General features: G+C 42.4%; 1 protein-coding gene across 5 annotated transcripts in view; it reads right to left on the bottom strand.

The window, feature by feature from the left end:
- Positions 1 to 25,783, bottom strand: part of KIAA1549L (KIAA1549 like) — a 296,602-nt gene that overhangs the window by 50,372 nt on the left and 220,447 nt on the right. For 4 of the 5 annotated variants that reach the window (XM_003830391.7, XM_034932384.4, XM_055094267.3 and 1 more), the window contains 4 exons: positions 24,665 to 24,792; positions 16,836 to 17,017; positions 13,675 to 13,892; positions 4,999 to 5,128 (listed from right to left, as the gene is read on the bottom strand). In XM_003830391.7, coding sequence (XP_003830439.3) covers positions 4,999 to 5,128; positions 13,675 to 13,892; positions 16,836 to 17,017; positions 24,665 to 24,792 — 658 coding nt within the window. The remainder of the gene's footprint in view (positions 1 to 4,998; positions 5,129 to 13,674; positions 13,893 to 16,835; positions 17,018 to 24,664; positions 24,793 to 25,783) is intronic. The other variant, XM_034932383.4, reaches the window with a different exon arrangement.

The following is a 25,783-nucleotide window of genomic DNA, read 5'->3' as shown; positions in this document are numbered from 1 at the left end:
ATAAGTATCTTTCTGGGCAGCCATCAACCTGGTGACATCTGGACTTTACCTAAAGACCTCCTTCACCCTCAAACACCTCAATCTCTTTGCCTCAGGTTCTCCCAGGGAGCCTGATTTCCCATGAGCAGATATTTCTCTTGGATTAGAAGTCCCTGTTAAAATATAATGTACTGTAAATTAAGTCGAGATAACATATCAAGCCAGGGTTGTTACAGCTCATGTTAGCTGGGAGAGGTAGGAGAAGGAAATGAAAGGCTAAGATGAGGGGCTATGGAGGAAAGTTTTGGGTGAGATGCTAAGGTGGTAATGGTAGTGGGGTCAACACAAGAGCACCGAGGTCAGGGGGGCAACAAGCAGGTTGCTTCTAGAATAAAGGACAAAATCCCCAAATCCAACCAATTGCTTCCCAATGGAGCAACAAGCTGGTTGTACCCTTAATTGGCACCACTCCATTACGCAGCACCAGGGCATTCCTGTGTTGGCCTTGGTCCCTGACTGTTACGCCAAAGCTGTAAGGTGCTGGGGCAGGTGTGGGAAGTGGGTGGGCAGAAGAGATTTCTATTAATAATAGGAATACAAATTTACCGAGGAGGCCCCAGATTTGCCATAAGCTTTGTGAGCAGTCGGGGACCTTCCAGATAATATTTCATTGTTCTGCAAGTGCAACTCATCAAAACAACCGTTTCAGTTCCTTCATCTCCTTCCAGTAACCACTGCTCACCTGTAACAAAGGAAGCTGGGTGCACTGTCAGCCTATAGGCTTGACATCAAACAATGCGCCCAGGCCTTCCTCAGCAGGCTGTTGTGGACTGAGCTCTGAGAAACGGGCTCATTTTCCCCTTTGGGATATACTTTTATCCACTAGTTGCCCCAACTGCTTCCTGAGTATTGCCCTGCCTGGTAATTTTTCTCTCCTCTCGCTTTTGCCTGGTGCCTGCCGTGGAGGTAATGGACAGGCAACATCCTTGTAGTGTGCATTCCTGTACTGTTGAGGCTGAATGGCTAATTTTTATCTCCTGGCGTTCCAGGAGGTTGTGGCTGTGGATGAGACTTCGGTCCTGTCCGTTAGATGCACTTGTGTGCACTCCGGACAGAGGAAACGGGGCAGGCCCATCTTTCTGCTGCCTAGGCTGCTGGAAGCTGGGTTGCTGAGCACCACAGTCCTTAACTCTGGTTCTGTGGGGCTCTCTCATTCCTGGATCATGCTATGACTGCGTTTTCTTAACCTCGGTGTTCCAGGGCAGGCCGCTTCTCCGTCTTCCTGCTTGAGGAAGAGGCAGCAGCCCCTCCTCAGGGCCAGCCCTGTGGTCTTGTTCTAGGAATCTTTCCAGGAACATTCCTTCAGCCCGCCGATGATTTTGTGAGCGCCTAATTCCTAATAGTCATTTTTTGGGTCTGTTTTAAACAGCTGATGTTTTCAGTTTTCTGCAGCTGGACCTCGCCTGATACCCCTTTTTATAGATTACATGTACTTTTCAGCTGTAGAAGCATCTGGTTTCAAACATTTCCCCAAAGAAGCCCTCTGGAGTGAGAACTAATGACTGTGATCGCCTCTTTGAGATGCACCAATGAATCAACCATCCTTCTTAACATTTTCAAACCCACTGCCCACATTTTAGGGTCTGAGCCCACTGGACTGGCAACTACCTGCAGTGCATGGAACTTCAGACAAGCTGCTAGAGGGAAACTAAGAGAAGTAGTTTGTAAAAGTCCCTACTTCATTCATTTTCAAAGTTATAATTCAAACAATAAATTTCAGAGTCTCCCTCATAGCCAAGGCACATAGCTGGCTCCTTTCCTGCCACGGATTTTTAAACTCCAAAAACAGATCAATGTTGAAGAGGTGCATTTTTCTTTCTGGGGGATGATTTAATGATTACTTACCTTTTGGAAGCAAAGGTTTCATATCCACATACTGGGGTAAATAATTTGGCTGATAAAGGAAAAATCACTTCGGTCTTTATTCTGCCTGAGAATCATATTTACAGCATTTTTTTTCTTTTCCTCACTGCTTCATTATTTTCCACATGACTTTCATTCAGAAAATAACATTTTAAAAATACTTTGAAATAGAGATATTTTTGCTTTTACACATTAGGCTGACATTTTCTTTTCTACCTGCTTTATACATAGGGATGAATTAAATTCAATGCCAAAGTTGGTTTAATAATATGATCTGGTCTTTTGGGAGTTTGGAGCATCTTGTGAAAATAACACATCCTTCTAATGGGAATGTGTCCTTCTAGAATATTACTACCAAGTGAGGTATTGTTAGTGCCGGGAGTGTACTACATCCCTTAGCTGAAAGAGTGACCAAAAGGTTGAAGATTGTTGCTGTAAAACACAGTGATCCCAAACCCCTTGGAGCTAAGGGTCTCCCTTCTATAGGCCCTAGTAACTCTTGTTCTATGGGAAAATTGTGAAACAATCCATGCTGCTACAGTCCTGGTGCTAAGATTTGCCTGTGTAGCATGTATTTGCTTATTTATGCATTTATTCATTTATTTTTACGTTCAGGCTTTTCCTTTGGGACTCCAGTCATCTTTCAAAAAACGCAAAATTAAATCAATCTCCCAGTGCTTTTGCTTCTACGGTGTCAAGGTTCCCCAACCTGGCAGAAAGGACTGGATATTTTGGCAGGGCTTCTAGATCCCCAGACCCAGTGGGAAGAATGACATGTTTCCAATTGAATGACCGGCTCACTGCTGTGCTAATGGATTCTTTTGCCAGAAGCGCTCTGGTAATTTTAGAAAATCAAGAGCTTAGAAAATGAATGCATTGTTTAAAACTATGACTCACTTTTTTTTTTCTACTTTATTTGCTGGTCCATGTTTTGCTTGTGTGAGTTATTCATGTAAGAATGCTTGTGAGCCCTGACATCTAGCTTCTTCCAGAGGTTCAAAAATATAGGATATGGATTATATTACATAAGGATAGATGTATAGTGAGGAAGGATGAATACAGAAGCCATACTGCATGGTGGTTAAGGGGAGGGGCTCTGTGGCTGGGTAGGCAAATTATATAACTGGCCTCAGTTTCTTCATCCATACAATGGGCATAATGAAAGCATCTACTTGGCTGGTAACTATGCAAATGTAATGAGATAATACACATGAAAAGACTAGAATAGGGCTTGGTCTATAGTGAGCAGTTGGTAAATATTAGACACTTTTCATATGATTAGTATAAAAAGCACAAGAGGAGATATAGGTAAGCAATTTCATTCTTACAGTCAATAGTCTAAATTCTTAAAGCCATTCCCTAGATGATCATTTTTCTCTGAAGGGAGCTTATCATCATATTTTTGAGATCACATGCACTTCTCAAAGCAGTATCTATTTTAAAGAAGTCTATTAGAATAAAGCAGGCTTCCCCTAAAGTAACATGTACTTGGTGTACTTATACATGTCTGTAAGGGTTAGCAATCTCCTCCTAAAAATTATCTGTCTCTTTCTATTGTTCTAGGTAAGTTGCTAACATGACATTCCAAAGATGCTAAGTGAGTGCTGCAAGTCATGTCACTGTGGTTAAAAAACGATCTGCAATGTTCTCTTTTTAAGGTTAATAGGGAAACCTCTGACCCATTTCCTCACAACTGTCAAGGTGTCTGCCTAGAATCTCACTAAAAAACCCTATTAATGCCAATCTTGAAATAAATTCAGAATCCTACTGTGTCTCAGATGCCTGAGCAGGTGAAAAAGTTCCCCAAACTAAACAAGCATCGAGGAAGAAGGTTCACTGTTGGTGGGGAAAGATTAACTGGAAGCTTCCAATGCCTGATTTTTAATCACAGGCTGATTATCAAATTGCTGAATGAATTTCACATAGGAAATATTTTTTTATAAGGAGAAAAATTAACATTGAATAATTTAACCTAGTGGAAAAATAAAAGATTTGCCCAAAGCATCTATAATTTATAAAACTAAACTACCAAACTGTTTTATGAAAAAGGAAAAAGAAACAAAAGATAAGGGTAACACTACTAACACAAACATCAAGTTTAAATATAAGGAAGGTGATTAGAAATTCAAATTACGTAGAATATATCTCTGTTTTTAATTGGACCATTAAAAAATCCCATTTTAAGGTTTTGTGGCAAAAGATGACTAATCCTGAGGGAGAAAAATATTGTTGCTTTCCAATTAGCATGGTATATTTAAAAAACCAAGTGTCAAACTACAACTTCTTAAATTACAACGTAAGTTTATCTAGATATATTTGAATTATAACTTATTAAAGAAAAAATTTTATTTGTATTTAGAGAAACATTTTAGGGGAATGGGAAGGAAACACTGTTCGCAAACCTAGATGTAGATTCAAGATCATGTGAAATGCTGGGGCAGGGTGAGGCATTACTGTACCTCTCAGCACAGGACAATTCACCTGAGCTCATGGGTCCAAGGACAAGTCACAGGGTGCAGGGTTCTGGAGAGGAGGCACCAAATTGCAACTCCTCATCTGGGGAAATCTGACGGGATTAAAATAATCTCTGCAGCTTGGTCACGTCACTGAACATAAGCATGTGCTTTGTCACATGAAATTATCAAACCGCCCTGTTGGACATCTCATTGTTTCCATGGCATACCGAGGAGTTATGAAATCAGGAACAAATCCAGCTTTTCAATATCGCTATGAATTAAAAGAAGCCTGTGTTCAAGTGAGTTCTAACCCATGGCCATGGTCCCTGCTGAGTTTCTAAGGACAGAGGGGAAAATAAATTAAGGGCATTTAGAATATCCATTGAGTTTAAAGTCCGTAATGTGCTATTCATAACATGGCACAATTCAGAAATCGTGATCCTTTTAGCAATAATCTGTTACTCTGACACATTCCAAGTAGTCCTACTTTGCAAAATAGGTAATAAAAAAATAGAAAACATTTTAGTGCTTTTTAAAATTCCACAAATATGTGGTAAACCAAAACACAATGGGATGCTCTATCCCCCTTGCCTTCAGGGGAAAGGAAAGCTTGTATTTACCCAGCCCACCAGAGACTCACATCGTATCCGCTGTTGCGGATTCCACGCCGGGGTCGCTCCCGAGTCACCAGAAGGTCCATCTCGGTTTCCCCTGGACTCGGGCTGTTCAGAGACTGCCGGCTTCGGTAGACAGAGTTCTTCATCTGTTGCCTGAAGAAAATTCAACAACTGTTATGATGCAGCAAATGCCCTGACAGATGGAATTCTCCACTGATCCAAAGTACAGGCAACCAATGAAGGGTTTGGATTTGCCTCACAAATCTCAGAATTGATGGCATTTATTCCCAGGATATAAGGGGCTGCAGAAAGAGTGAAATAAAGATTTTTTTTTTCCAGATGCTGTAATCATTTGGCTGAACTGTAAGTGTTCTTTCATATGGAAACTAGGTAACTACAGTCAATTGCAACATTGCAACCTCATTTAAAATTCTGCTGATGGCAAGACCAGGGGTTCTCCCTTGACCCTCTAGGACAGCTAACGCTGATGGGAACAAACTTGCCTTTGTTGACTTTGTTAACTCAGCAACCTCCTGTTCCTTTTACTCTTTCTGGTTTCACACGCAGGATTCTATGATGTGTTAATAAACCCTGTAGCTAGTGGGCTGCTTAACATTATGACTGTGGATAGATTTCTTTTCTGCTATTACCACAGTAGATTTCCTTCCAGACTAAGACGCCATAAACCCAGATGTAATTTGGGGCTTATCCATTCATCCACCCTCACATCCACCCACCCACCCATCCATCCATCCATCCATCCATCCATCCGTCCATCCATCCACATCTATCCATCCACCTACCTACCCATCTATCCATCCGTCCATCCATCCATCCACCCACCTACCTATCCATCCATCCATCCATCCATCCATCCATCCATCCATCCATCCATCCATCCAGCCTTCCATCATTTACCGAATGCCTACTATGTGCCAGGCACCATGGAAGATGATGAACATCCACAGTGAACAAAACAGATTATGGCCCCTCCTCTCCTAGAGATTACATCCTAATGAGAGAGACAGATAATTAACATGGTAATTTCAGAGTGATAAGTGCTATTAAGCTGTGACAAATGGGGACTAGGATGGGAGACAACTTTAGATAGGATGATCAGGGAAGGCCTCTCTGGGGAGGTGACAATTCAGCTGAGTCCTAAGTGGAGCCAGTCACACATTGATCTGGGCACAGAGCATTTCAGGCCCAGGGAGTAGCACATTCAGGGACTCCACTCAGCTACTGCTAAAAAATTCATACATTTGTCACTCCTGTCTTGTCTCCACTTGTCATTAGAAAAATCTTTTCAAAGAGTGGGAAGTAAATAGCAACATAGTGAGGAGATTGGCTACACTTTTCTTCTTCCACAAGAGGTAATTTTACAAGTGGGGGTGAGGCTTATTGGGGACAAGTGAGTTCCACACGACCCTGCAAGGTGGCAAAGGGATAGCACTTCCTTCTCACCCAGCTATAAGTCTCCCTGTGATTAACTTGCATTCTAAGACTATCTATCTTCAGAAAACTCTCCAAACATTGCCTTTTTTTTTTTTTTTTTTTGATAGAATCTCAATCTGTCACCCTGGCTGGAGTGCAGTGGTATAACCTCACTGCAGCCTTGACCTCCTTGGATTAGGTGATGCTTCCATCTCACCCTCCTGAGTAGCTGGGTCTACAGGCACATACCACAAAGCTAGGCTAATTTTTTTGTAATTTTTGTAGAGACAGGGTTTCACCATGTTGCCCAGGCTGGTCTCGAACTCTGGGGCTCAAGAGATCTGCCCACCTCAGCCTCCCAAAGTGCTGCGATTACAGGTGTGAGCCTCTGTGCCCGCCAACACCACCTATGTAATGTCTCTATTCTAAGATTCTAGCTATTCATGGGTTGAAGGTGAAGAGACTGTATTATTTCTTCCCAGTGACTATGTGGGAAGCCCTAGAAACCTGGCAGGCTTACACATTTTTTTTCATAGACACACAGTAAGTTAGTCACAGAATTACAATCATACATAGTCTAGGAGAGGCAGTAGAATTCTAAGGCAAAGCATTACCCTTGCCATTAGCCTTGGGAATACAGCAGACACCACTGGTTCTAGACCTTCACCATGAAGAGCTTATACCTGCTCAAAGAGCATCTGTTGCCTTTGCTTGCCTATTACCTGTGATAACCTTCCTTTGGTAAGAGCATCATGATGTCACTTGGGGGCTCCCTTTCCTCCAGGGGTAGGCATGTGATTCAGGCTGGACCAATCCCAGCATCACATCCCCATGGCCACAGTGATGGGTCAGGGGCTGGGCATCTGACCTGAGTTGTTCTGGTGGGACTGAGTCTCAGGGCTTTTGCTAGGGCAACTAGGAAAGAGGCGTTCTCTTGGTATTGGGATTTCTAAGAAGATAGGATATATGCCAGGAGTTGCTGGCAGCCGGTTTGTCACCATGAGGTAAGAGCCTGCCTGAAAATGGGGGCAGCAGAGAGTGAAAAGAGAGCAAGATCTAACATAGGAGACATCATCTGACCCCTGGACCCAGCCATGCCGAAGCCTGGACCTTTCAGTAATGCTCAATAATATATTCCCCTTTTATTTAACCAGTTTGTGCTGGATTTCCATCATTTGCAGCCCAAAGAAGTCTGACTAACTCTAATAACGGCACTCACAAGCTAATAGTATAAACTGTGCCCTATAGCTATCTGCAATTAGAGGCTTCCTTTAGGGAAGCACAACCTCAGTGAGCTGTTGAAACAATCTGCTCCTAGTGATTCACACCTTCTGCAGACGCGAGAGGAATTCTCATCCTTGACCTAATTACACAACATTTTTGGGAAAAGGCAGACTTTACAACTGTCTTGAGATTATCAATTAGCCCATTTAGAAAAGATTTACTAATAAGGGTGGTGGTGGAGTAAATACTAAGATTAGCAATTGACCCTTAAGTAGGTTATTTTGCAAGTGTCAGAAGTACAATAGCAAGAGTGTGTAAGCCCTGTCAAGAACTGTAAATGTAGGTAACAGTGTCGACATTGAAGTGTATACCAGTCTACTTTTGTCTCGGAGGCAACATCCCCTTAAAATATACAGCTTAAAGGCTGCTGTTTAACATGGATTTCAATTTCCAGACCACCAATGCAGGCCTGGTGTGCAAGCATCTATGTAAAAATAAATTAGACTCTCAGGTAGAGAAATTACCTGTTTTAATAAGATAGCATCCCATTAGGTATATTCATTTCTTGTTGATATTTTGCTATATACTTTTTAAAGGCAATACATTTTGAAGCATACAAACTTGAGAACTAAGTTTTTCACCTCTGAAAATACTGCTGGGTGGGTAATGATGAGTTTTACTTGCTGGTTAATCCCAATACAGTTTAAGAAAGTAACTCTCAAATTATGTTCTCTTTCTATGGAACCCCGGGGTTCCATACAGATGGCCTGGGAAGGACTGAGGAGCGGGAGGAGGCCCAGCTTCCATCAGAGCAACTCCATCTTTATATATTATTACCTTACGTTGGGTTCCCTAGAAGCAGGTTCTAGAATGATTTGAGTGTAAGTCATTTATTTGGGAGGTGGCTCCAGGAAGCACTAGCTGGGGAGTGGGGAAATGACAGAGGGAAGGAAGGAAAATCAATAAAGGGTATGATATGGAGTAGATTTGTGTTTTGGGTAACGGAGGCTCAAGCCCACTGGAAAAGTGTGGGAGACAGTTGTTTTAAAAGGTAGGTTTTATTATTTAGGTATGGCATGGCCAATAGATCAGGACAAGACTGCCATTAAAAATATAGCTTGAGGCCGGGCACTGTGGCTTATCCCAGCACTGTGGTAATCCCAGCAATTTGGGAGGCTGAGGCAAGCCAATCAAGAGGTCAGGAGATTGAGACCATCCTGCCCAACATGGTGAAACCCCGTCTCTATTAAAAATACAAAAATTAGCTGGGCGTGCTGGCGCGTGCCTGTAATCCCAGCTACTCGGGAAGCTGAGGCAGGAGAATCACTTGGACCAGGGAGTCAGAGGTTGCAGTGAGCCGAGATAGCGCCACAGCACTCCAGCCTGGCAACAGAGGGAGACTCCATCTCCCCGAGCCCCCACACCAAAAAAAAAAAAAAAAAAAAAAAAAAAAAATATATATATATATATATATATGGCTTGTTACACTCACAGATCCCAAGAGGAGGGAACAGGCCATACCACAGGGGAGTGTGACTAATTTTGATTGAATACTTTTGGCAGATTCTGGGGCACAAGGGCTGTCCTGAGTTGTCTGGTACCTGGCCCTGGGGTAATCAGGGCAGACAGACAGTGACTCAGGGTGGAGAGCCCTGTGAGACCATATAGAGCAGGCAGTTCATGTTTGGCCTCTGCAATGGCTGCTTTGCACATGAAAGGCATGTTTGCCAGTGAGTCCTTTATTAGCCTGGGGAGGACAGTAGCCTGGGGAGGACAGTTTCTCTGGGGTCAGCAAGGCCCCAGATGTCCAAATCATCAAATATAGAAACTAGAAAATGTAGTTATTGCAACAGTGTAACTTATGCTTCCAGTTCCCTTGCCAGGGGTATTTATCCATCCGTTTCCATCTGTTATGGACTGAGGATGCTCCACAGTGTCTTAACTACATGACACTTCTGGTTGGTGGCTGCCGAGAAAAAGCCTTTAAGTTGGAGTCACAGATGCCTGTAGCAAGTAGGATGCTGCTGGCCTGGACAGGCTCAGGGAGAGCTGAGGGCATGGACTGGGGCTGCCAACAGCAACCATCTCAATTATGTTATGTACTTTGTGTCTCTGGGTAAGAGTTTATAATGTAAAAATGAAGTGTTCTGATTTTTTTAAGACTCTGAAAATGATTTTAAAAGATTTAGTGATGAGTCAACATTTGGAACCTAAACTTTGTCTTTTGTTTGATTTAATTTAGGTCTTAAGGTAAAATTCTGGTTACTGATTGATCTAGTTTGGATATTTGTCTCCACCCATATCTCATGTTGAAATGTAATCCCCAGTGTTGGAGGTGGGGCCTGGTGGGAGGTGACTGGATCATGGGGGTGGATCCCTCATGGGTTGGTGCTGTCCCTGTGACAGTGAGTTCTCGCGAGATCTGGTTGTTTAAGAGTGTATGGCATCTCCCTGCCCCAGATCTCTTTTGCTTCTGCTTTTCCTTCCACCATGAGTAAAAGCTCCTTGAGGCCTAAGAAGATGCTGGTGCTTTGCTTCCACAGCCTGCAGAACTGTGAGCCAATTAAACCTCTTTTCTTTATAAATTACCCAGTCTCCTTTTCAAAAGAAGATATACATGTGGCCAACAAGCATATGAAAAAAGCTCAGTATCACTGATCACAAGAGAAACGCAAATCAAAACCAAAATGAGGTACCATCTCATACCAGTAAGAATGGCTATGATTAAAAAGTCAAAAAATAGTAGATGCTGGTGAGGTTACAGGAAAAAGGGAACTCTTATACACTGTTGGTGGGAGTGTAAATTAGTTCAACCATTGTGGAAAGCAGTATGGCAATTCCTTAAAGAGCTAAGAACAGAACTACCATTTGAGCCAGCAATTCCATTACTATTATATACCCAGAGGAACAGAAATCATTCCACCATAAAGACACATGCATGAGAATGTTCACTGCTGCACTGTTCACAATTGCAAAGATATGGAATCAACCTAAATGCCCATAAATGACAGACTGGATGAAAAAAAATGTGATACATATACACCATGGAATACTATGCAGCCATAATAAAGAACAAGATCATGTCTTTTGCAGAAACATGGATGGAGTTGGAGGCTATTATCCTTAGCAAACTAATACAGGAACAGAAAACCAAATACCATATGTTCTCACTTATAAGTGGGTGCTAAATGATGAGAATTCATGAATATAAATGGAACAACCGACACTGGGGTATACTTCAGGGTGTAGGGTAAAAGGAGGGAGAGGGCAGAAAAAATAATTATTGGCTAATAGGTTTAATACCTGAGTGATGAAATAATCCATACAACCAACCCCATGACAGAAGTTTATCGATATAACAAACCTGCACATGTAACTTCAAACCTAAAAGAAAAGAAAAAAAAAAAAAACTACCCAGTCTCAGGTATTTTTTATAGCAATGCAAGAATGGTTGGCTGGGCGCAGTGGCTCACGCCTGTAATCCCAGCACTCTGGGAGGCCAAGGCAGGAGGACTGCTTGAGCCCAGGAGTTTGAGACCAGCCTGAGCAACATGGCAAAACCCCATCTCTACAAAAATAAAAAAATAAAAAGAGACTGGCCTAATACACTGATGCTACCTCTGGACTAGAGCATGATTCCTTCACTTGTCCTGCTGTGGCTTGGTCACTGAAAGCAGAACCTCTGGAGGGTTATACTGTGAACAGTAATTAACAGGTAACTCTAACCTGTGATAGCAGATAAACAGTCAGCAGTCTCTGGAGTCAACAGCAGAGTGTGTCAAGAATAATACCTCCGAGCTTACCGAGGTCGTCACTCTCTTTTTTTCTGTCTGTCCCTCCCCATTCTCATCTCTGGCTGATCCTCTCTCCATTCCTATTCCTAGCCCACCCAGTTTATGGCTCTCCATATTTTCCCCTTAACTGGTCAAAAATGTTTTAAAAGTTGTTTTTGGTGCTTTATGATCATGAAACCATTTCTTCAATGAACATTTGCTGAGAATTAGCTACAATACACGTGGCATTAGCAGGTCATCAAAAGGCCCCAAGAATCTGGCCTGCACCTGTGCTAGGCAGAGGTGATGCCTCTCTACAGAAACAAGTTTGGTTCATTCTTCGTTCATTCTCTTTTCATAAAAAGCCTTAACTGAAATTTTTGTTTCTCAAGTAACTTCCTAAGTTTCTTTAATTTGTACATGAAAATGATTATGTTAACGCAATTCATAAAATTTAGCCCCACCTCTCACCTTGATTTTGTGGCTTTGATTCATTTTCCCTGAGTGTCAGCATGAAATCCAGGAAAAGCAGCTCCCATCCCAGCTCCCATCCCAAAGACCACCGAAGTAAAACTCCCTGAAGTACAAAATAAAAGCTAAAGAACCAATCAGCCTCCCTATAAACTCCCCAACTTTTTTCTTTTTTTTCTACAGGTATTAACACAGTGACACATGCATTGTGAACCCTGTCATGGTGTGATTTGATATCAATAGCTTGTCATACCAACCAAGCCTAATTAGAAGCATGGTAAATTAAGCACTGGCTGAGAATTTCCTCTTTTCTTTATTGAAAATAAATTATGTTGATCCAATTCATAAAATTTAGCCCCACCTCCCAGCTTGATTCTGTGGCTTTGATCCAAGCCTGTCACAAAGTCATTTTTGCTTTTAATAAGTACTTACTCAGGCCAGAAACTGCCCTATGGCTCCCAGTCTGTGGAGAATGTGTCTGTCATGGCTCTGTGGCATGTCGGGGTGGGAGCATGCTCAAAGCCAGAGGGAAGTCACCAAGGAGACTGTGTATGGGAAAGAGGTGGCCTCAAATCATGAAAGTGCTTCGGGTAGGTAGGAAAGGAAGAAAGGTGGACATGTTTGGGTTCACTAACCTCTGCCTTTGACCGTGCATGTGAAATTACTCTGCTTAGTCAGCAACAAAGCTTGGAAGGCTGCAGCCATGGTTGAATGTTTTTCCCCTCCAAACCTCATGTTGAAATTTGGTTCCTGTCATGGTGGTGTCAGGAGGTGGGACATTTGGGAGGTGACAGGGCCATGAGGGCTCCTCCTCATGGGTGGAATTATTTGGCCTGCTCTTGCTCTCTCTTTGCCCTCTGCCTTCTGCCATGGGATGATGCAGCAAGGAGGCCCTGCCAGATGCTGGCACCTTGATCTTGGACTTCCCAGCCTCCAGAACTGTGAGAAAATATGTTTCTGTTCATTACAAATTACCCAGTCTCAGGTATTCTGTGATAGCAGCACAAAAAGAACTAAGACAGATGCCAATTTAAACCATCTGGCTTAGCCCTTCCTTGCTGGGACAGGACTCCCTTTTAGATCGTTACAGCACCTCATACTTCAAACACCTACCACACTTGTCATTAATAAACTTTTGGGGTGATTCTTTCTCTCCCATTAGACCCTAAGTTCCATAAAAGCAGCAATAGGACTGTCTTGTCCACAATTAAATGTTGAAGGAATTTGAATTGAATGAATGAATAAGCCCACATGAGCATGACAGCATTCAGCATCTTGAATGGTACCTAATACATAGCAGGTGACAATATATGTTGAATAAATGAACAAGTCTGTGAATGGATGAGATAAACCAGCATGGAGCTCTGAGCACCTGTGCAGTATGTACTTACTGAGGCTGAATGAAAAGGTGCAGCATGAAATTTGGTTTTCTTATGCAAGAGCCTCTAAAACAATTGAACAATACAATGTCCCTTGATCTGGAAGTTGCACCATTAGGTAGGTGATAATTATAATCTTCATTCAGCTCTGAAAAAGCAACTGGTTTGAAAATACCATTAAGCTAATGGACAATTATGGTTGTTTGCCCAAGTATTTTTTTTTTAATGGCTTTAATGTTACTCTCTTTCAGACTCATTATAGAGCACCTGCTTGCACAGACCAGCGTGGTACAAATCAGTGGACTGCAAAGATCACAATCCTACAGTACCAGATAAGGAACCAGGATATACTGCCCAAGGCCTGCCCTTATCCCACCAATGATACAGCACCCTTTACAGAATCCCTTAGAGACTGCACCTGTTTTTAGACTCGGTGAATGGAGCACAGAGTTCTGAATCTGGATCCAAAACATGCTCCATTTCCTTCGGGGCTTTTTCATACATCTTTTTTCTTTCGGTCAGACCCTTGCTCGTCTCCACTGCAGGGAAGTCGTAATATCCCTTCCTCTTGGCTTTGAGGCGCAGCTTGTTCCGATAGTGCTCGATGTCTGACTTCTGCTTCAGGGCTTTGTTCACCTGGGGAGAGAGACAGTCTCAGGCCCAAACCTGACCCAGTGGGGCTGGCAGGTGGGAGACTTTCACCAGGAGGTTATCACTTCTAAAAAAGCCATCACAGGCATCACCTCCGGGCCTCTGAGCTAGCCAGGCCCACCTGCATCCCATTCTGAGACAAGCCCACAACAGTAGACTACAGATACTGTGGAGCGTGGCACTCACCTGAATCACCTGAGACCTTCCTCCAAGGCCTCCTTCTCCCTAGTCTGTCCTGTCTCTGTTCAGGCCTAGGCCTGACTCCGTGCTCTTAGCAATGTGGCTCGGCCTTAATTATGCCTATACCCTTTTGGTTCCTCTGTGTGGGTGCCTCCGCCAGTTCTCAGTGCCCTGAGTCTAGCTCCAGTCCTGGGGAACCCAGTGGCCTTCGCTGCCCTTCAGCTGGTGTTCAGCTAGATAAGACAGCAAGTTCCTGAAGAGGCTGAGCTGGGACGGACAGGGTGGAAGGGGAAGCAGCTGCTCCCAACGCCTTTCCACACTGTCAACCTGCATCTGACAGCATGTTTTTGTAAATCCATGCCTTTCTTGAGAGATATGTAATTTTGAAGCCTTGTATGGCCACTAACATGAACCAGGTCCTGCCCTATAGGGCAAAGGCAGTCTGGTCTTTCAGAAGGGAACGTGGCTAATGTACCTTGCAAACTGTTGGAGATATAAGCAGGTGACTGTGCTAAATAAGTAACAAGTGATGAGAATGTCACACCAACGTTTCCGAACTTTCTGTTTTTATTATGCTTTCTTAAAAATAATCTTTAAAAGAATGTCGTGTAATTTACAAAAGAAAAACGTATGGATTCTGGGTTGTGCTTTCTTCATTTAAACCAGCCACCCATAATAGAAGGAGGAAGAAAATTACAAGACAATCTGTGTCAGGCTCCACAAGGCAGCAAATTATAGAGAACAGTTCAGGGCTCTCTTCCAATCCAAATGCCAGCAAGGTCCATTCCTTTAACTACCAAAATACAGCATCCATTTCTGGACAAGGAAGATGCTGATTTGCTCTCCTTCTTTGACAAGGTGATGGGCCTGGGAGGAAAAGGGGGTGATAAATTGAATCTATCCCAGATTTGGAATCTGTCTCTATGACATTCACATCATTAAGCTGGGATGAAAAGATCCAGGCCTAGTGGCCATCACATGTATCCATAACTGAGCAGAGGGTCCAAATCAACAGCAGTTATCAATGCATTAGTGTCAACCTCAGAGGCCTCTAATTATGGGGTTTGCATGTCTGGTGGCAGAATTGTGCCCAAGAGAAAATTCAATGACTGTGACTGGTTTTGAGAAGACATTCAGATTCTCAAATTGTAGAGCCAAGGGGCATAAAATACATGATCTTTCTTCACTGGCTGTCTAACGGGTGGTGATAACAACAACAGTAATAATAATAATAATAATAATCATCATCATCATCATCATCAAAGTGCTTATTGTGTGCCAGGCACTAGTCTAAGTAATTTACATATATTAAACAATTTGATCTTCACAGCAGCCCTATTTTATAAACGGAGATACTGAGGCACAGAGAAATGAACTAACATGCTTAAGGTCACACAGTAAGTAAAAGATTTGAGGTTCAAACCCCTGAGGCATGGCTTGAGAATCCATACTCTTTTAAGCACAATGCTATTATTCTCTGATAGGCTGTAGTAAGTAAAAGAGAGGAAAGGAGCACTGGACAGGAAGTCAGGGGACCTCAACCTCATGGCTGTCACCATAACCTGCCGTGTGACTTTGAACAAGCCACTGGACCCCTCAAGCTTCAGCTTGTTGGTTTAAAAAATGAAGAGATTGAAAGAGAAGTGCTCTGTACGTCCACAACCAGTTATTTTTTTTAAATCAATGAAGGTTTACCCATCACATCTTTAGGCCATCTCAGTCTTTCTGCCCAGAAAACAAGAGTTGCTTCCTGAGTTGGGTTTATAAAATGCTTTTATAAGTGGCCCAGATGCTGCGTATTTACAATAACTGGTTTTATAGGGCCATAGCATGTTCCTTGAGGTGTGATGGGAAAAAGACTAAAACTTTGGAAATCTCCCACCTCTTGCAGGTAAAAATAGCTGGGTATAAACAAATGAAATTAACAACCAACCTGACAGCTTAAGAACAGAGAAAAATTAAGAGCATGTGTGTGCACATGCTTGGGCACACATGTAATGTAAATGTTCACATGTAGGGTCCAAATGCATCTTCTTAAAGTTCATAAACATTTGCAATCCACTGGCCATTCTGCTGCTGAAGATGAAGGAAATGCAGATAATTTTTACCTAACTTCTGGCATCTATCTATCTATCTATCTATCTAATTTTCTTTGATGAAATCATCACTCTATGGTGAATGTTACAATTTTTTTTCTTCAGACTCTTAGGAAAGTTGATTAACATCATGATATCCATTGATAGCTTTCTGGAAGCAGCCAATGAGTTGTTTCAAGTTTGCTCAAAGGAATAAATGTCATTTCAAAGTCCCCAGAGTGGCCCACATCCCTGTCCATATGACGTTATCTTCCCTGGTTCCCTCTCAATTCAAGCCCCTTCCATCCCCACTACAAGCAACATCCCACAATGGACAGTTTAGGAGTGTCACCAAGAAAGGCAAAAGGCTGTGTGTGAGAGGGGGTCGGGGAGCAGAACGCCTGATGCTTCTCTTCATAATCACATTTTTTTAAACAGTTCCTTCTGGGCTTTTAATGAACATAGGAAGTGCTCTGAAAACATCACCCAACAAATTCATTTTGGGTGACTTGTGTCCTGATTCATTCTGGAGAGGCCTGGTACATGCAGAGGTAAAAATGACGTATACGGCCCTAGGTGCAATCTGCACCCAGTATTCACAGGTGTTGTTCCTTCGTCCGAATTTCCCAAGTCTGGCCGGACCATCTCCTGCCCTGGGTCTCCAGGCACTTACCTCGCCGTTGAGGACTGCCGATGACTCCTGGCTCCTGTCCGAGGTGGGGGGCACCATGGGGAGGGCTGTGGGTTTTATGGCAATGAGCTGCACAGACCCAGAAGATGTGTCAAAGGGTTCAGCGGCCACCTTGCTGGAGTTGTCAAATAGAACCGCTCCCTCCTCTTCATCACTCGCTGGCACTGAAGCACAACATAAACACATCGATTTTATGATGTTGGGGAGCTGTGTGATCCCAGGAGAATTTATGTGAGACTCACAGCCTAAGGACATTACTTTACTCAAAACAACCTCAGAAACGACAGCATCTGCTTCTGTGCCAAGGACTCGCTACTGCTAGCGGCTTTCCTTTAAATTTAAGATCTGTATGATTTATCCCTCCATTGCCTTATCAATGGGTAGGAAAGAACTGTAGAGGTTTGAATTTAAACAGTAAGAACCATTCTTTCAAAACTATGACATAAGACAGTTGAAAAAAATTAAAAAGTAACTTCTTTCTCTATGTTTGAGTTGGAGGTGAGAAAAGTGAGTTTGGCCAAACCTTGTAACTATCCTTAAAATCCGACAATCCTCAGACTAACAGCATTCAGTTCAGGCTCAGCCACCAATGCTACCAATCTTTACAAGATGTTAAAGTAACAAGTCTTTCTTGGTCAACAAGCCACAGTTAGAGTGGCTGACACTTTTTTTTTTCCTCTTCTGAAGGTTGTTTCCCCAGTGATTTGGGTTTTGGTTTATTTGTCTAAAATAAAAGAAAGCTACGAAAATTCCGCCAGAGAAACTAATTTGAAGCTACAGACAACTCCCCTAATTAAGTAGAAGGATTTCTACCTACGCTCTGTTAAATTAATCCTCCCTTCTGACAGATAATTCTGCTGCAATTGCTAAAAGACACCAGTCTGCCTTGAGCTTCCATAACTAAGCTGACAGAAGTTCCAGGGCCCCTGGTATCTTGCTGATTTACTTGTTCTTAAAGCATATTCCCATTAAGTAACTATAAGAAAGACAGCTTATTGAGCATGGCTAGGCAAGAGACACATTAAGCCTATTCAAACAACTAAACCAGTAGACACTTTAGGAGGAAAAGAGGTGTTATATAAAATATGAATGTAATAGCAGTGTATTCATCTTTCCTCCTGTCTGCTTGAGAGATTGGGATGTTATTTAAATTATTGAGAAACACATAGTTTGTATCATTCTGTCACTTATCATAATCACAGAAGATTTGTCAAATTAAGCCAAGTAAATTGTTATTTTTACAAAGTGGCTAAAACACTTCAGAGTCTAACAATGGGTTATAATTGGATTTTTTTTTAAGTTCTGTGGGCTGATTTGCAAATAGCAGGCCACCAAGCAGCCAATGAGAGAGGAAAATCTCTATTTGAATGTGTTACCAGATGCATCCATATTTTTAGATGTAGTTTTGCTGGGCAGCTCTGACCTGGCCACCATTATCTGCCACCTGGACACTTGCTATACAAGCCATCTATGAAAGCCAGCCAATAAGGTGGCTCCTAAGAATTCTCACCCCCTGATATTCATACCCAGGATGAATGGGACTGACCTGTGTAACCAACAGGAAACTACAGAAATGACAACGTGTTACTTCCAAGGCTTAGTTGTAAAAAAACAAAACAAAACAAAAACTCATGACTTCCACCTTGCTCTCTCTCCGATCACTTACTCTAAAGAAAGCCAGCTGCCACATTCTGAGGACCTTGAAGCAGTCCTATGGAAAGGTCCATGTGGCAAGGATCTGAAGCCCCCTGTCAAGAGCCATGAGTGACCATCCTGCAAGCCCCAGTCAAGACTTTATTTTTTATTTTCATTTTTCTCTTTTTTAAACTTCAATAGCTTTTGGGGTTCAAGCGATTTTTGGTTACACAGACGAATTCTATAGTGGTAAATTCTGAGATTTTAGTGTACCCGTCACGTAAGTAGTGTATCCTGTACCCAATATGTAGTCTTTTATCCCTCACTCCCCTCTCACCCTCTCCTCTGTCCCCAAAGTCCATTATATCACTCTGTGTGTCTTTGTGTCCTCATAGCTTAGCTCCCACTTATGAGTGAGAATATGTAGTATTTGGTTTTCCATTCCTGAGTTACTTCACTTAGAATAATGGCCTCTAGCTCCATCCAAGTTGCTGCAAAAGACATTATTTCATTTCTTCTTATGGCTGAGTAGTGTATTCCATGGTGTATATATACTACATTTTCTTTATTGGTCGATGGGCACTTAGGTTGGTTCCCTATCTTTGCAATTGTGAACTGTGCTGCTATAAACACACATGTGCAAGTGTCTTTTTTCATATAATACTTCTTTTCATTTGGGTAGATACCCAGGAGTGGGATTGGCTGCTGGATCAAATAGTACATCTACTTTTACTTCTTTAAGGAATCTCTGTACTGTTTTGCATAGGGTTTGCACTAATTTACATTCTCACCAGCAGTGTATAAGCGTTCCCTTTTCACCACATCCATGCCAACATCTATTGGTTTTTGCCAGTTAAGACTCTAGATGACAGCTCAGGCCAACATCTTGACTATGACCTCATGAGACCCTGAGCCAGAATGACCCAGCTAAACCAGTCCTAAATTCCTTACCCACAGATATGATATGAGATAATAAATGCAGATAATAAATTTCAGGTTGCTAGGTGCTGGGGTAATTTGTTACATGGCAATAGATAACTTACAGACCTTCTAAACAACCTTCCACCTCTGAGCTTTCCCTCTTCTCCCTCTATCCCTAAAATACATATTCCACCAGTAACCAGGATGGATAAACTTTCCAGAAGGTAACCAGATGGCATTCTTCCCCTGACCAGAACCCTCTGAAGGCTTCATCTCTGTCAGAATAAAACCAAGGTCTTCCCGCCAAGGTCCTGTCAATCTAATGCTGGCCCCCTTGCTGAACTCATTTAGTCCCTCTCCCCTCATCTGCTCTGCTCCAGCCACAGTGGCCTTCTTTTTTCTTTTTTTTGGTGGAGTCTTGCTCTTGTTGCCCAGGCTGGAGTGCGATGGCACGATTTCGGCTCACTGCAACCTCCGCCTCCTGGGTTCAAGGGATTCTCCTGCCTCAGCCTCCCGAGTAGCTGGGATTACAGGCCCCGCCATCACGCCCAGCTAATTTTTGTATTTTTAGTAGAGACGGGGTTTCACCATGTTGGCCAGGCTGGTCTCGAACTCCTGACCTCAGGTGATCCACCCACCTTGGCCTCCCAAAGTGCTGGGATTACAGGCGTGAGCCATCGTGCCCGGCCCACAGTGGCCTTCTTGAACACATCAGGCTTGTTCCCATCTCAGGAATTTTGCACTAGCTATTCCCTCTGCTCAGAATGCCCTTTTCCCAGATCTCTATATGCCCAGTTCTCTCTTGCTTTTCAAGTTGCAGCTTAAAAATGACTTTCCTTAACCAACAATCTAATCCCCCCTTCATTACCCTGTTCTATTTTCTTCACAATGGTTACCACTACTGATATGTTATACTGATTTACAGTGTACCCTCACCCCTTTCCCTAGACTAGAAGCTCCATTCTTGCCCATCTTTTTAAAGACTAATGCCTATTGCTTTTAACAGTGTCTCACATATAGTTGGCCTTCAATAAAGATTGGTTGTGAGTGAAGAAATGAATGACTCAATTTCCCTGACTTGGAAAAGGAGATGCTGTTAGTACCTGCAGAACAGGTAACCATGCAGAACTTAAAGTCATGCTATCCCTCAACCCATCAGAGGGTGAAGAGATGGCACTTAGCATTTTTATCGCTTCTGGATGGTGACACCCTCACTCCCCAAACTGAACGGGGTAAGGTGGGCAGCATAGCACTAATGGGACAGGAAAATGACACCTTGGGAATTGTACAAGCTATAGTTATTTTTCACTCTTTCAAAAAAACTTTTATTCAGGTTTGTACAATTCCTCTAGGCTTTTGAAGAGAAAAATAATTAGTTATCCTTCCCCTAAAAAAGACTTTATAGGCAAATATATTAAAAGACATTAAATATTAATGCATCAAAATGTGGTATGAACACAGCAGGTTCATGGGGATTTTTAATGCATGATTAGTCCCTAAAGAAAAAGCATGGGAGAATGCTTAAGGGGCCACAGTGAAACTGCAAGTGTCTTAGCATAGCATCACATCACAGTAAATGCCACTGAATAGTTATCTTGTATCTGATTGTGCCTTGTTTTTACTGTTGTTTTTAATTTCAGTAAATCAGGTTGGACAGAGAGATTTCATTTCTTCATGTCTGAACTGGCATGGGGAGTGCCTCCCTCTCCCATTTGAGGCAGAAAGTGTTCTTTCTCAAAATTTCATTAAAGCTCAGACAATCTACAATAGCATCATTATTCTCTAGTATTATTTATTAGATAAAGCAAGTCTTCACTTCATTGGGAAGGCAAAGAAAGAATAACTGAAACTGTGTTTTTGAGCTAGTATCTCTGACAAATCTTCCTTGATGTTTTAATTCCAGATGCCCCATAAAGAGCTCCTAAGAAATTAGTAATTCATCCTCTAAACTTTCTAATTCTTTGCCTGCCTCACCTGCCCCATACCTTGGACAGGTGAAGTTTGATTATTAATAGATTCTGAGCCCTACCAGTGAATTCTCTCAGTGACATAAAGGAAGGGGGCATACTTTAAAGGGTTCAGGCAGGTGGCTGTTTGCTTCCAAATGACTTAAGATGCAAAGATATGTATTATTTTCAAAAATCTTGAACTTATTTTTAACTCTTTCCTATTAAACGTATTTTCCATGTTTAGAAATTGGCTCAGAAATTCAAATGTCTATTTGGTTGAGAAAGCACCAAACTCGTTTTGCTTTCAAAATCCTAGCTCTCATGTCTGACTTTCCCACTTACATGTAAGCATCATTATGAAACAGACTCTAAAATTGCAGCGATGGTAACTGATGTGGCCATTGAGCTATAAGGACCTATGCCAGCCATCTGGCTAGCAGAATAGTGTCTTTTCCTTTTAAAGTTCTTTTTTACATAAAAGAAAAAGATTGGAAGCTACAGATGTAACAAACCTGATAGAAAACAAGAACAGTTTTAGAATAACAGCCTGCTACATTTAACATTTATTAACCTTAGTAACTTAAGCTTCTGTGAAAAACAGATACTAAGCCATAAGACAACAGTATTTGAATATTCCATATCAACAGAATAATGGATTCTCAGAGGCCATGTGCATACAGAAAGTCCTCAATACTTTTTGCAAGCTGGCAAGGTGATGAAAATATACTTTTTTGTTTTCTCCACAATTCCATTCAATGTCATTTTCTTCCTTCCTTCCTTCCTTTGGTTCATCTTCCAATGCAATAAAATACACTATTGATTTTATTGGTAAACTCTAACCTAGGATTATGATAAAATGGAACCCTCTGATAAAAACAACAAGTGTACGTTTTCATAAAGTTCTATCCTAAAATTCTGATGTCTGTTGAGTTTTACATGAGACAAGTTGGTTCTATTGGTTCTACTGGAAAATTTCAAACCTAAAACCTTACGGAATAGAAACCTGTAAACAGAAGCAACCAGCCCCCCAAATTCACTGGGTTTACTTTTGGCAAAAATAAAGTGCAATCAAGCAAGCACTCTAACCCTGGAAGGATGGCTTTTTAATAGAGCAAACAAGCAAAAACCTCAACCTGGCACAGTAATTGCATTTTATTCCTGCACCCACCTGTTTTATTTCTAAGCCTTATATTTAAATAGTCAAAGTGACCTAAATAGAATAAAGAGGCAGGAGGAGAGGGCAGACAAGCAGAAATGGGCAAGGTCAGCAGGGACATCTAGAGCAGGCCAGAATTTCACCAGCTAAGTGGGGAGTGATGGGGTCAGGAACCAGCCCCACTCTCTCATCTTCTATGGATTATTTGCAGGGAAGGGGAAAAGACATCACTTTGCAAATGTTTATTCATAAAGAAAGGAGCTTTGTATGGCACAGTTTAAAGCAAGAGAAAGGGCATAGAACAATATGCACATTGATTCCATTTAATAAAACAAAATAAAGCAATACAACAAAAAACAAAGATACATGTGTATTGCCATATGCATAGTAAAAAGGTCAGAGAAAGACATATATTGAGTTATTCGGGGTCCTCTGAGGACTGGGGTGGGTGAGTGGGGCATCTGGAGGAGTGAGTAGTCTTTGATTTGACCTTGTAAATTTCCAGGAAGTATATAAAGGAAGGAAGGAAGGAAAGGAAGGAAGGAGGGGGAGGGGAGGGAGTAGGCGGAGCTGGGAGGGCGGGAAGCACCATCTTGGATAGATGGTGATGGCCGTCACAGTATTTAGTTAAAACAACCTTCCCCATATGGCTTCACTGTCCATTGTCTCTGCTGTCACCTCACTCTCTCTACCCATCTCTCTTATCACCTCATCCTAGGAAGAAAGAGAAGAAAGTTGCTGAAGTCAAGTCCCCTTCTCAAGATCTAGAGCACCTCTGACTCCGTGTGCTCACTTGATAGAGCTGATGGCAGGATTTCTAGTGGTCCCAGGTGGGGCAGATATTGCAGGAAAATTCCACAGGTCACAACCCCAATTCTGATGTAGAAAGCACAGCCTCTGTGTTACAGGCATGCAGAATTCAGGGAAAGACAAAATTTCAACAACCAAATAGGTATGACAGTTTAAACTTTAAACAAGTGCTTTATATAATAGCTGAAAATGGGAACAGGGAGCACATTTTCCCTACAGAATACAAATCCATGTGTCGTTATTTCTTTTCTTTTCTCTGCTCTTACCGTTTTCAGTCGGAAAAAAAAAATAAAAGTGATATTTGAAAACAAAAAAATATTCCAACACTAGCTTCAAGAAAGAGTCCCTGCACTATGCAAACTCCTTTGAAAGGGAAGTGCAGCTAAGCAGGGTGCTAGAGGGTTTAGCTTTTCACCTGGCATTTCTGTAGGGCTCCACCTACAACCCATTAAAATCCAAAAGGACTTTTCCCTGATATGAAATCAGTAGTGCTGGGTACTTGAATTCTGGCCCCAGTAAACCAGCATCACACACAGAAGGGCCACATGTAGATGAGAGTCAGAACCAAGGTGGGAACAGGAGAGGGAGCTGCACAATGATGTTGACAGAGGCCATCTATAGACAATGCCACTCCACAACTACGGTGCTCAGATGACTGATAAATAAACCCCAACGCCAATCCTTACAGGAAAGGAGAGATCTGTGTGAGAAACTAAGTAGTTCAGCTTCCCTGGAGAATTAAGACAGAAGCATATAACTTTTTTTTTCTTTTCTTTTCTTTTTTTTTTTTTTTGATGACAGATCTGTTCCTTTATTGTTTTGGGTTAGTTTTTTCCTGGGAGAAGTGGAGTTGCAATATCTGGACTCAGTGGCACAGACTGAACCCATGAAACTTATCAGGGGAGTCAGGGCAGGAAAATGAGAGGAATCTCCAAGATGAGCAGTTATTTCAGAGATCTGCTGCCTTAGTGGAACTGGTGCAAGAAACTGTGTCAATTCATGTGATTAGAAATTAGAAATTTTAGAGGATTTCTAACTAGAGAATTAGAAAAACCTCTAAGCAAACATCAGTTCATTCCGCAAAAGGTTTTTCCTAAGGAACTACACCATTTCATAAGAACAGGGGCGGAGGAAGTGAGACAGGACAATTCAGACAAGGGGTAAGGTGAGAACCCAAGGGGTACATACAGACTCCTGGCCCTTGTGGGGCAGAATAGAAAGAACGACTGAGGGTCAGAGCCCAGTGGCTGTGTGTGAGTTTGTGCACACGTGTGCACGCATGTGTGTGCGGGCACGCGTGGGAGCAGCTGGGGGTGGTTCTTGGCGGGAAGGCTTCTCACCATTTCTCTTCCTTGCCTCCTCCTTTGTCACTTTCTGCTGTGCCATTACATTCTGGGGTGAGCGTCTCCCTGAGCTGGGCTTCCCTGATTCGTTGCTGATGACAGAGCCATTCTCACTGGGCGACCTGCTGGAGGTAACCATAGCAACAGGGGAGACGGTAAGTTTCAACTAGAGCAGCCGCCTCTCAAGGTTATTTTATTTGCACAGTTTAATGTCTGTAGCCTTTCATTCCAGTTTAATGGACAAAGAGGAAACGATACAGAAAAAGAAAAAAACAAAACCACCCACACTACAGCGTGGGTTAAGCAGCTGGCTGCTCGGAAGTCCGTTTTGCCGTGCTCAGCCCGTAGAGTTCAGTGAGCGCAGCCCTGGATGCCCATCTCTGTTTCATTAACCACCACCCCGCCGTGACTATGGGAATGGTGGCAAGGGTGGCATCCATGCAGCATAGCCTGTTTTTAATACCCAGCACTCTGGATAGTGTTGCAGAGTGTTTAAATCACATGGGAATTTCCAGGGACATGTATCACACGTGGTTCTCTTTGACTATTGTCTTTACCACATAGACTTTGACTACAAAACATTCCGTTTCCAATTTTCAGTTTTCGGGCTGCTCTTCTCACTCCAAGGAAAGGCATCAATAAGCAAATTTCTGTAGCAAAAACTCAACTATGCCTTATTCTTTGCATAATACCCCATCACTAGGGGCTTCACTCTGTCAGACACACACACACACACACACACACACACACACACACACACACACAAACATTCTCTCTCTAACTCTCTAACTGTGGCAACTGCTACCCACTTAACATTTTGATTTTGAGCTATTTGTTCATTCAGGAAATACGTTTCATTCATCTACTCTGTGCCAGACATACACATATGTGGAGACTCTAAGATAGCACCCCATGCCCCCCAAGAGCTCCCCACCAGGATCACCTACTGTGTACCAAGGACTTTACTGCGTGCTTTTAAAACTGCTAATGGATCATTACAATGAGCCACTGATTTGGTGACTGCCACCCTTGTTTAGCAAGTGAGGAACATGAAGCTCATGGAAGTGAAGTGTGTTGTCTAGGACAGAGTAGGAAAGTGGCGAATCAGTCCTGGAA

Source organism: Pan paniscus, chromosome 9 (genome assembly GCF_029289425.2).
Source record: "Pan paniscus chromosome 9, NHGRI_mPanPan1-v2.0_pri, whole genome shotgun sequence".
NCBI classification, from domain to species: domain Eukaryota; kingdom Metazoa; phylum Chordata; class Mammalia; order Primates; family Hominidae; genus Pan; species Pan paniscus.
The sequence above is the reverse complement of the archived record's forward strand: the minus strand, read 5'-3'. Positions and strand labels throughout refer to the sequence as shown.